Source organism: Dasypus novemcinctus, chromosome 18, assembly GCF_030445035.2.
Source record: "Dasypus novemcinctus isolate mDasNov1 chromosome 18, mDasNov1.1.hap2, whole genome shotgun sequence".
Classification (NCBI taxonomy): Eukaryota; Metazoa; Chordata; class Mammalia; order Cingulata; family Dasypodidae; genus Dasypus; species Dasypus novemcinctus.
Window position 1 is genome coordinate 55,720,197 of NC_080690.1, and position 12,680 is coordinate 55,732,876.

The window sequence follows — 12,680 nt, forward strand, 5'->3', positions numbered from 1 at the left end:
ATATTATCTGGGATTAAAGGTACCATTTCATAATAGTAGAAGGGGTCAAGTCATAAGAGGACATAACAGTCCTAAATATGTATGCACCTCAAAACAGAACTTCAAAATCTGACAGAAATGAAAGGAAAAAGAGACAAAAACAACAGTTTTAACTAAAGATTTCAAGTTTCCTCTCTCAGTCATTACTATAACAAGTAATGGATTATGAATTATCAATAAGGATATAGAAGATTTTACTAACATGATCAAGCAATTTGACTTCACCAGCAACACAAGAATATAAATTCTTTCCAAGTACACACGGAACACTGATCAAGTTAATCTACAGTCTGTGCTGTTGAAGCAGTCTCTGTAAATTTACGATTGAAATCCTACAGAATATACTCTCTGACTGCAAGAGAATTAAACTAGACATCAGTAACAGAAAGTTATCTGGAAAATCCCAATATTTGGAAATTAAATATACATCTAAACACCCAGTGGATTAAAAAAGGAATCACAAGGGAAATTAGAAAATACTGAAAACGAAAAAGCAGTATTTCAAAATTTGTTGGAGATAACTTAAACAGTACTTAGGGGGAATTTAAAACATAAATACTTCTAGTAGAAAACAAGAAAGGTCTCAAATCAATGAAACTAGAAAAAGAGCTAATTAAACTCAAAGTAATGAAAAGGAAGGAAATAAAAAAGATAAAGGCATAAATAAGAAAATAGTAATCAGAAAAGCAGCAGAGGAAAGCAATGAAACTAAAAGAAGATACTTTAAAAAAAATGAATGAAATCGATAAACCTCTAGTCAGACTGACCAGAGGAGAAAAAGATACAAATTACCAATAAAAGGAACAAAAGGGGAGGTATCACTAGAGATTGAACATCGAAAGAATAAAAAGGAGAATATTTTGAACTTTATGCCAATAAATTAAATAATTCGGATGAATTAGACAAATTCCTAGAAAGGAACGAACTGCTGAAACAGACCCAAGAATAAAGGGAAAATATAAATAGACCTTCATCAGTAAAGAGGTTGAATTAGTAATTTAAAAATTGCCCACAAAAGCCCAGGACCAGACAGATGGCTTCATGCATGAATTCTTGATACCACTTCTTTACAAACTCTTAAAATATAGAATTAAACAGAACATTTCCCAACTCATTCTCTGAGACCTGTATTATCCTGACGCCAGACAAAGACACTGCAAGAAAAGAAAACCAAAGACTAAAACCCTTCATGAACAAAGGCACAAGACTCCTTAACAATATACTAGCCAACTCATGAAGCAATATATAAAAAAGTAAGATATCATGACTAACAAGGTTTTATCCTAGGACTACTAAGTTTCTTTAACATTTCAAAATTGATCAATATAATCCACTATAAGAAAAACCATATGATACTGAAAAACCAATGGATTAAGAAAAACCTTTGACAAAATTCAATACTCATTCATGAAAAAAACTACTGGCCAACTAGAAATATAAAGGAACTTTTTCAACCTGATAAAGTATATTTATATAAAATCTATAGTTAATATCATACTTAATGGTGAAATACTGAATGCTTTTCCCTTAAGATCAGGAACAAGACCAGAATGTCTATTCTCCCCACTTTAATTCAACATTGTACTGGATGCAGTAAAGCAAGAAAAAGAAAATGGAACACATATTGGAAAGCAAGAAGGAAAACAACTGCTATTCACATATGACTTGATTGTGTAAAAAATCCCAAGGAACCTATAAAAAATTACTTGAACTAGTATGTGAGTATAGAAAGGTTGCAAATCAATATACAAAACTCAACTGCATTTTCATATACTAGTAATGAACAATGGGAAACTGAAATAAAATCAATGCCATTTACAATAGAATAAACCCAGGGTTTAATATAACAAAACATTTGCAAGGCATAGGGATAAATATAAAATAAAAAATTTATAAGACTCATACACTGAAAACAACAAAACATTACTGAGACAACTTAAAGAAGATCTAAATAAAAGATGTGTGGGAAGCACATGTGGCTCAAGTGACTGAGCTCCTGCCTACCACATGGGAGATCCCAGGTCTGGTTCCCGGAGCATCCTAAAGAAGACAAGCAAGGCAACAGGCTGTTGCGACATGCAGGCATAGTGAGCTGACCCAAGATGACACAAGGGGGAAAACATAATGAGAGCACAACAAAGCAGGGAGTGGAGGTGGCTCAAGCAATTAGGTGCCTCCCTCCCACAGCAGAGGTCCCGGGTTCGCTTTCTGGTGTCACTGGAAAAGAGAAGACCAGCACACAACAGACAGAGCAAATGCAAAAAAATGAGGGGGTGGGGAGAAATAAATAAATAAAATAAATCTTAATTGAAAAAAGAGATGTGCATTATGTTAATGGATTGGAAAACTTTGTATTATTGATTACTTAACTGTTAATAGGCATATTAATATTTCCCTCTCCCCTAACAGACTGTCTCATATATTCCTCTAGGGTACTTTGGGTCTGATGATATAAAAAGCCTAAGAAACACAAAGATATGTATTAATAAGTAAGCATTGGTATGCAGACTTGGAGTACTGAGAAAGGACTGAAGTGTGTTAAATGGGAAGATAAGTAATCACTATGAGACAAGCACCCAAATAAAGATGGTATCAGTGGGGATGGAGGGAATTGTAGTATAAAAGGAACTGCCATTAAATGGTTATACTAATTTAATTCAAGTTAGTTGTATTAGCTGGAGGATAGGTGCTGGGGACATTTGGAAAAATAAAAAAGATGGGTCAAAGGAGATAAAGTGGTAAATCTTGGACATGTGCTTGAAGTTATCTGTGGAACATGCAGGTAGAGGTAGATATATAATTTTGATACTCAGGACAGAAATTTATGATTCAAATGATCTGAGTACCATTATACTAACAGTGATAGACTGTGACTAGGGAATCAGAGACTGTAAAGAAGGGAACAATATAGTTTCTGGAGAACACCAGTATTTACGAGGTGCAGCCACAAAGATAAATTTTCTAAAAGAAAGAACCAGGAAAGAGTAGTGTCTTTGATGCTTCCTATATACAAGGTCCTGTCAACTTCTAGTACCTCCTTCAAACAAACAAACAATCAAACAAATAAACAAAAAAACCAAGAGCAGAATATTTCAAGAGTTATACTCCTAGTTCACTATAGTGGTCTAAGCATATATGTTAACTTCTCTTGTATCCAAATATAAAATTAGAATAAAAAATAGGAATAAATCTATTAACACCATTAGAATACCAGGAAGTTTATCATTGGCAGGCCACAGTTTTATGAATTGTTAGAAGGAGAAACACAGGATTCTCGGTTCTCTGTAGAAGTTGCCAATCACTTCTCCTATCCTCAAAGTCTCAAAAGTCTGGACTTTTTGCCACTTACTAATATTGTTATCAGTTCCACTGCCATCTTAACTCACTGGAAAACTCAGATCTGTGGACATGATTAAGGCCTTCCTAAGCACGCACCACTCAGATATCAAATCTTGTTTAGACAAGACAGGTTCATTCAGTAATATATTCTCATTTAATTAAAGGGAATGTAATTTTGTTCCAGCATTGCTTCTGGAAGAAGACTGAGAAAAGTGATGCTGAATAACATACCCACTTAACATGTGAACACCAGTTAAAATTAGAAGGAGCATTTGTGGAAGGTACGAGTCTGTCTGGCCAATATGGGAAGAAATGGGGACAAGTTTCCTGAAGGAAAAGAGAGGCAGGAGGTTTTAGGACAAGAAAGCAAATGCTCAAATATCCTTCCTTTTTTTTTTTTTTTCTTTAATACTATTTCAAAAAGGATAGAGGAATCATCACCTCACCTGAGCCATTTTGAGATTTGCAAGAGATGACCAGTCCTCCTTTGTGTTCCTCTTTAGAAAAGGGGTGGTTCCTAAGAAGGTAGGGCCGAGATGAAAAAGAAGCCATATCAGACCATACTTGCCTTAGAGACCCTTATGACAAAACTCAGTTAAAACTGCCTCCATTTCCCTTGCTTTGGCCTGTGTCCATTCTTCAAACCACACATAAATACAGCAAGGAAAATGAGCTACACAAATCCTATTCTTTCCCCAATGCCAGACATAGGCTTTTGGGGCAGCAGGATAGATTTGGGGCAATTTCCCTTCCTGTCCGATGGATAGTTCCAAATTATACTTAACAACAACAATGTAATGTTTTTGTAACAAAGAAAATCTGGTACTATATTAATTCTGAAGTTTAAAAAAAAAAAGACTACAGGATTTGGTTTTGTGAGATATAAATATGTTTAAGCATATTGTTTTCATTAATAAGGAAACCTTGATTATGTCATTTCAGTAATCAGTGTTCATTCTGTGTATCTTTCTGAACACTAGAGGAACAACTGAGTTAGCAAGTAGAATAAAATGAGATAATAGTGCCTGAAAAAGAACTTTTTAGGAGTAATGTTTCCATAACTTATTGAGCTGCCTTTTTCTGTTCTTTTATTTTTGTGAATTTGAAATAAAGTTAACTAAAAAAAACCCAAAAACTTCCAAACTGTTCTTCATTAAAGTTCTACCATTTTATACCATTATCAGCAATATATGAGAATGTCACCCTGTGAATACTGTTGATATAAATGTATTTAAGCTTGCTTATCCAATAGTGTAAACTGTGATTCTAATTGATATTTTTCTTTTTTTCAGGAGCTGTCAGGGATTGAACTTGAGACTATGTACATGGGAAGCAGGCATTCAAATCACTGAGCTACACCTGTTCCCAGCTTCTTTTAATAAGTTAAAAAAACAAACAAACACAATTCTAGGTTTTTGTCTCATGAAGAGCCTTTTGTGTTCCTTCATTTTCTATTGGATTATTTTTTCTTCTGGATTGGTATTACCTCTTTCTTAAAGGAAATTAATCCTTTAACTATGGTATGAGTTGCAAATAATTTTTTAGTTTCTCATTTAACTTTGTGTTTTTCCCATGACAAACAAACAAACAACCCATAAAAACTATCTGGCAATTTGGTTTAGTACCACTATGTATCCAATAATCTGTAATGCTTCCACTGATGAAAACTGGCATCTTTATCACATACTTTATTTCCCTTATATATATATATATATATATATATATATATATATATATATATGAGTATATTTGGACTTTTTATTTAGCTCCACTGCTGTTCATTTAATTGGTGATCACTGTAATAACTCTGTAGTAACACTGCAATAACCCCTTAATAACCCTACAGTTATTAGTTTTATAACATTTTAATATCTGCTAGGGCTACTTATGCCCTTATTTTTCTCTTTCAGAATTTCTGGCCTGTTTCCTTTCTCATAAAAACTTCAGAAAGTTAAAAAGAAAACACCTTAAATCTTAATGGAACTGCATGAAACATTAGAGAATTCAAACATCTTTATTTTATTGTATTATTATTCAAGTCCTAATTGTTTAGTCCTTGGGAACATTTAACCGCTTTTTAAAAAGGCATTATACAGTGTTATTAAATAGACTCCTTGGTATCTCATACTTTTGAGGGCCAACATAAGTCTTTTTTCCATGGTTTTCTGATATTTATACCACACACACATACATATTTACATACATATATGTATCTGTGTGTCTACTGATTTGTTAGTTTTTTCCAGCAACCCTCCTGGGTTTTCTAAATGTTGTCATTGTTCTTTTTTAATAGGATACTAAATTACAAATCTTTCTGTATCAATTTTAGCTGATGTCACAAAGGTGGTGAGCAAAACAAGATTCTAAGTATCCTTCATACTAAAGTAAGGTCTTGTAAAGCAGTTGACTGTAAAGTTTTGCAACCATTAACTCCTACCTCAAGAGGTTGGAAAGGCCAAATGAGGTGAATGTCTGTCTAAGAGAGTGAATTATTTTTAGAATATTGTTTTCAAAGGGGAAGAAAAGCCAGTACTTCTTCCTTCCTCATACCAAACAAGAGGCCTCTCAGACCTTGATGCCACTAGGAATCAAAGTGGTCAGAGAAACCTTGGAAAAAATTTACATTTCCAGGATTTGGGAGAGTAATGTGACTGCTAAGGTGGCTAATTCTCACGTAAACTCTAGATAGCGACCCTATACCCTGCCTGGGTTGTCTTGAATCCTGTCCAAGAGGAGTAACTGGAGGGACAAGACCCATTAGAGGGGGTCACTACATGACCAGAGGAAGCACTTAGGAGGCTATGCTCATGAAAAGGGAAGTATATCTGGAAGTTCCCGAAAGGGAGTTCTCTCAGAAGGCAAGACATGTCTTATACTAAATTACAATAGTGTCAGTCATGTTAGCCTCTTCTTGTCCCTGACTTCTCTTCCCATTCTCAGTTCCCAATCCATTCAAGCTGGAGACTACCGACATGAAAGGAGTGAAGAAAAGACAAAATAGAGGGAATTAGAAAAGAAACTTATTATGTACTCTTTCAAGCTGTAGCCTTCTAGTAGGAGGGAGATTTTTAAAACAAGTTTGAAATATTGCTTTATACACGAACATTTTATGGTACTAAATGACTATTAGAATATGAGACTGACCTTATGTTTAAATGTTCAAAAGAATTTTTTTTTTTAAATCTCAAGGATGGCTGAAGAAAACTAGAGTACAGGTTACTAGGGGCTGGAGTGGGGGTAGGGAAGGGGGAGTTAATATTTAAATTGTACAGTTTCTATTCGGAGTGGTGAAAAAATTTTGGTAATAGGTGGTGGTGATGGCAGCATAATGCTGTGAATGTAATTAATAGCAATGAATTATATAGTTGAATGTAGTTAAAAGGGGGAAATTTTAGGTTATATATATGTTATTGGAATTATAAAAAAAAAAACCCACATAGGATTGTACAACACAGTGAACCTTAATGTAAACCATGGATTATAGTTAATAGTACAATTACAATATCATTTCATCAATTGTAACAAATGTACCACACTAATGCCAGGTGTTAATAACGGGGAGGGGGGAGAATTTTATGGAAACTATTTTCTGCAAGATTTTTTTGTAAACCTACAACTTCTCTAATTAAAAAAAAAAAAAGTGGTTTAAAAAAAATTGCTGAAGAAATTATTGAACCTGCCCAGGAATTCACCTACCAGAAGGAAAAAACAAAAAACAACAATGCACCCAAACATAAATTTTGAGTGTCAGTTATAGGAAAAAGTTTTTTTCTGTGTGCTTCCAATGGTGCTTTACTCTAGCATATTGATCATTAGTCAACACGGAGTTTCATATGAAGTTTCTCAATTTTACCATCTGGAAATTATTTTAATCTTACTATTTTTCAATTTTAAAAACCTCTACTTATTATACTGTCTAATTGATACAGAGTAAAATCCAACAGACATATAAAATGGCCACTATAATCTAAAAAATACATACCCAACTAGACAGTCAGACACCCAGTATCTCAAGCACTCTAAGCCACAGTGAGCCACATTCATAGTCACAGTGGATTTTGCACACAAAAAAACCTAAAAAATTAGATATATTCATAGTTACAATATCACCTACTACACAAGTCACAATTCCATAGGCCTCCATGTCATGCACAATCTCGCAGAGCCCAACCAAGCAACAAAATTTCACTAAGAAACCCCTGACACTTCTCCAAAGTCTCACAGTCTCAAACACAAATCGACTTGCACCTAATTTAAAAACTGTCTACTTTCATATACACAGCCCATTCCACAACGTCACCCACAGTGACACACGCCCAAACACAAACAAGAACAGGCTCAAACAGCTACACAAACTGAGCGCCTATTGTGTGCCAGACCGCGCTCCAAGCGCTGGGGATTCCTCGGAGGAAGAAAAGACAGAATTCCTCCTTCGCGAGGCTCACACACGCCTCTGGCTGCTGATTCCCTCCTTGCCGCTCCCCGGCCCGGGCTCCCGATTCTTCCTCCGCCCAGGTTCCCGCTTCCCTCCTCGCCTTCCGACCCAGAACCCCGCTTCCTTCCCTAGCCTCCTCTGTTTTCCCTGGCCCTCCCCTGCCTGGGCTCCCGCTTTCCTCTTCGGCCTCCCCAACTGGCCCCGCCGTCACCGCCTCCTCCGCGCGGGGAAGACCCACCAGCCTCACCTTCAGGAACTGGCCAACCTTCTGCGCCTGCGCACTCTCGCGCGGGCCGGACCTCCCAGGTGTCTCCGCGGCGCTGGTCAAAAGCGGAGCGGTTTTTGGGGCTGGCGGGCTCCCAGCGCCTTCTCCACATCCGGGCTTTTCCGATCTTGGACTACTCCACCCACAAGCCCCTATATCACGTTTGAACTTTCACCTCTGGTTCCTTTCAGAAGTCCTTATAGTCGTCTGGCTCCGCTTCGTGTTAGGGTGATCCGAGTCTGGGTGCCAGAGGCGAGAGCCATCCCCAAACCTCCGGCTGCGGGCGGAGTGTGTGGAGCCGGGAGCTCAGGCCTGTGTATGCACTATACGTGTGTGTAGCTAGATGGGTGAGGGGGGGAGAGGTGCGTTTGTGACCTTGATGAGGCGAGGATTGTGCTCGGATCCCAAAGCTTTTGGGCGACTGGTCGGCTCTGCGCGATGTGACACTGTGATGTTTGAGACCGTGTATCTTATGATGGTGCTTTTGTGGCCGATTGTGAATGTGACGGGAAAGGCCTTTTTATTCTGTGACCCTGTAGGAGTTTGGTGGTGTCTTGGAATAAAGCTTTATTTCTGCTTTATTTCTTTGTTTAATATTTGGACTGAGGGGTCTGTGGAAAAATATCTCCCGAGTATATCTGTGCCTGTGAAGACTTATGTGGAGACACACTTGGGTTAATCAGAGTCGCCCTGTGCTGAAGCGTGGTCTGACTTGTCTTCATCAGGGCAATTGGGTCTCCAGTGCCCATGACGGGGGTATTGGTGGAGCCTTTGTTTTCCACCTAGGGTCCAACTGTAGGTCCAATTGTAGTTTCTTGGGGCCTGTATCCCTGGGTTCCTTGCTGCTTCCTCTGTTCTGTCTTACAACCACATGGACCCCAGCTGCAGAGGAATGGTCATCAAAAGGGCAATCAGAAATTTGAGTCGTTGAATAAATTTGCAAGTAAAAAAAACACAAACCTGTTTGGGGGAATGGGAATTTTAGTTGGAAGTGTCCCTGAGACAGAGTCCTAGGAGGACATAATAGGGATAGCCTAGGAGTAGGATTCCTTCCACGGAGGACTTCTCTTGGGGGCTCTCTGAGGGCAAGTTCCATGTTTCATAATAACATCGTTCCCAGAGCTCTCTTCCCAGGAAATTACTGCGAACTTAGAGTTTCCAGTCCCAGGTATCAGTGACCCTGGCCTTTCCCTAGGGGGTTTACCTTTAGTATAGTCTCCCTTTTACCTCCATCTGGGTATGTGTGTAGTAGATGAGGGCAACTTGTGTGGTGATAATTTGTTCTAATTTAGCCTGTCTGGGCTCCAAGAAAGCTCTGGAGTTTCATGATCACAGTCCTCCACTGCCTGCTGCAGTTCTGTAAGAGCCCTGAGGGAAAATAAAGCATTACTGGGCATATCAGAAGACAAAGCTTATGGTAGTTTGTTTCCCTTGATCTTTTATATTTTGTTTTTCAGAAAGGGGAATATTTGCTCTCCTCTTGAAATGTTAGTGGTTAGCTTACTATTAGGGCCTTGTGATGTGCTTTGACCAATAGAATGTGGTGGGAGTAACACTGTGAAACTTCCAAGACAAAGCCTCAAGAGGTCTTGGAGCTTTTGCTTCTGCCCTCTTCCTGCCCTAAGACCACCATGTACTCAAGGCTAAGGCTAGCTCACTGGAAGACAAAAGAGCACTTGGAGAGAGAGAAGCCCAGGTGGCAGTCAGCAACATCTGCCAGACATTTAAGTTAGACCATCCTAGACCATCCATTACCTTCCAAGCCACCAGCTAATTGCTATCCCCTGAGTGAGACCAGCAGGAGACCACTCTACCAAGGCAAGCCCAAATCGCCAACACTGAGAATCATGAACTAATGAATGTTTTAAGTCACAAACTTTTGATTGGTTACATAGCAATAGGAAAGTGAAACAGGTGTTTAACTTTCCATTTTCTGTCTTTATGCTATAATTGTATTGTTTAGGCTGTTTTGTAAATTGATTTATCTATCTTGAAAATATTCCATACCCTTAGCTATTTTCTATAATTGTGCATTTAAGGTCTTAGTGTTAATTACATGGATATTCTATAGGTTACTTAACCTGTACTTTTTTAAAAATTTATTTTTTATTTATTTCTCTCTCCTTCTCCCCCACCCCCCCCCACCCCCCCGTTTTCTGCTCTCTGTGTCCATTCGCTGTGTGTTCTTCTGTGACCTCTTCTATCCTTATCAGCAGCACCAGGAATCTGTGTTTCTTTTTGTTGCATCATCTTGTTGTGTCAGCTCTCTGTAAGGCACCATTCTTGGGCAGGCTGCATCAGCACTGCACATGGGCCAGCTCCACATGGGTCAAGGAAGCTGGGGGTTTGAATGGTGGACCTCCCATGTGGTAGGCAGATGCCCTATCTGTTGGGCCAAGTCCGCTTCCTGTAGCCTGTACTTTTTCTGAGCAAGTCCTACTTGCTACCAAGCTTCCATGTCTTGATCAACTTTACACTCCTTCCTAGAACCCTGTGGAGATACGGGTTCCTGACATTTCATGGATATGTTCATTCAGGAATGTGGCACTGACTTCTGAAGGTGTAGTGTAGAGTCACTCACCTCATTCAGAGGAATTTGTTCAGGGGTGTGAGATAGGACCTATAAACATTTGTTTAACCAATTAACAGGGTCTCCCTTATTAAAATATCTTTTTTCCCCTTTCCAATTCAAAATATGTGACTCATTGGGGAATCTTCAGGGTGTTCCATTGATTTTATGAAGGTTTATGAATTGTAGAGTTGGAAATGGGCATTTCTGCTGTGTTATTCCTAAAGTGTCATCACCTTGATCTTTCAGATTACTCTCTCTTAACTTCCTTTCTACTTGATGACCAAGGGAATGGTCTGAATTTCTGCATAGACACGTTAGCCTAAATCCCACTGCTTTTCTTATGTATAGGGATGATGATGATGATTGATTTCCAAGTCAGATGTGATTTCCTTATAGGAACAATGGCTGGTAGAGAAGTTGGTAACAAGAGATATAAAAGCCCAAGCCAGTAAGAGGTATCCAGTAAGAGGAATCTACTGTCTCTGAATTTGAGATTTAGGAACTTTAAGGTGGCATTTGAATCTGAAAGGCTTCACAGATGTGGAGAAAGTTTGGGCCTCTTTGGACAGATTTCAAGCCATTTCAATACTACTTACTGTGTATCATACACATATCCCCTTTTATTTCTACTTCTCTGAAAGCAAGATAGATTAACTCCTAGAAACAGCTTCTTTGAACCTAGAGATGGTTCATTTGAAATTTTATTCCAAATAATTTCCTCTTTCTGTGAATAAGCACATGGATAAAGGGATATAGGATTTTTTTAGAGCAGCTTTAAGTGTACAGAAAAATTGTGCTGCAAGTACAGGGAATTCCCACATACTCCCTCTGTCCCTACAGTTTTTTCTAATAGTAAAACACCTTGCATTAGTTGGGTACATTTGATAGAACTGATGAATCCATATTGATACATTATTTTTTAAATTAATTTCTCCCCTACCCTCAACCTCCTTGTTTGTCTTGCTGTCTGCTCGCTGTGTCTGCTCATCTATTTTTTAGGAGGCACCAGGAACCAAACCTGGGACCTCCCATGTGGATGAGAGATGTGGCTTAAGCCACATCTGCTCCCTTGATACATTATTATTAACTAAAGTCCACAGTTTACTTTAGGGTTCACTATTTGTGTTGTACGGTTCCATGGGCTGTAACAAATGTATAATGTCATATATCCACCATTAAAGTATCATATGGACTAGTTTCACTGCCCTAAAAATGACATGTACTCCACCTTTTCTTACCTTCCCCTCTCTCCCTTGGCAACTACTGATCTTTTAACTGTCTCTATAGTTTACCTATTCTAGAATGTCATATAGTTGGAATCATAGAATATGTAGATTTTTCAGGCCAGCTTCTTTCACTTAGTAATATGCATTTAAGGTTCTTCCATGTCTTTTCATCACCTCATAGCACATTTCTTTTTATCGCCAAATAATATTCCATTTTATGCATGTACCACTGTTTATTTACCTATTCACCTATTGAAGAACATTTTGGTTACTTCCAATTTTTGGCAATTTTGAATAAAATTGCTATAAACATTCTTGTACAAGTTTCTGAGTGGATATAAGTTTTTAATTCCTTTAGGTAAACTATTGGATGACATGATAAGCCTATATTTAGCTTTTTAAGCAACTGCCAGACTTTTAAAGTGGTTGTGCCCTTTAGCATTCCCACCAACAATGAATGAACATTCCTGCTGTTCTTTATCATTGGTATTGTCAGTGTTTTGGATGTCAGCCATTACAATAGGTGTGCAGTAGTAATTATCTTGTTTTAATTTGCAATAACCTAATGACATATTTAGCAAAAAAGATAGAGATGCTTATTCATCTCTATTTTAGTAAGCTATTCTTTTTTTTTTTTAATCTCTCCCCTCCCCTGCCCCAGTTGTCTGTTCTCTGTGTCCATTCCCTGTGTGTTCTTCTGTGTCTGCTTCTATTCTTGTCAGTGGCACCTGGAATCTGTGTCTCTTTTTGTTGCGTCATCTTGCTGCATCAGCTCTTCATATGTGCGGCTGCCACTCCTGGGCA

At 38.2% G+C, this 12,680-nt stretch overlaps 1 protein-coding gene and 1 long non-coding RNA gene across 17 annotated transcripts in view; one reads left to right on the forward strand and one right to left on the reverse strand.

Moving 5' to 3' along the window:
- LOC131274204 (uncharacterized) overlaps nucleotides 1-4,805 on the forward strand; it is a 78,755-nt gene extending 73,950 nt beyond the window's left edge. The window contains exons 3-4 of the long non-coding RNA XR_009181399.2: nucleotides 3,563-3,659; nucleotides 4,671-4,805. This is a non-coding gene — a long non-coding RNA (uncharacterized lncRNA). The remainder of the gene's footprint in view (nucleotides 1-3,562; nucleotides 3,660-4,670) is intronic.
- Nucleotides 1-12,680, reverse strand: part of ZNF567 (zinc finger protein 567) — an 80,601-nt gene that overhangs the window by 25,175 nt on the left and 42,746 nt on the right. For 8 of the 16 annotated variants that reach the window (XM_071209530.1, XM_071209532.1, XM_071209528.1 and 5 more), the window contains 2 exons: nucleotides 8,061-8,960; nucleotides 3,825-3,895 (listed from right to left, as the gene is read on the reverse strand). The exons of 3 other annotated variants lie outside the window; for them this stretch is intronic. In XM_071209530.1, coding sequence (XP_071065631.1) covers nucleotides 3,825-3,895; nucleotides 8,061-8,190 — 201 coding nt within the window. In that variant the 5' untranslated portion in view covers nucleotides 8,191-8,960. Of the gene's footprint in view, nucleotides 1-3,824; nucleotides 3,896-7,360; nucleotides 7,453-8,060; nucleotides 8,961-12,680 lie in introns of all 16 variants that reach the window. 5 more of the 16 variants (XM_071209539.1, XM_071209542.1, XM_023582634.3 and 2 more) reach the window with 3 other exon arrangements.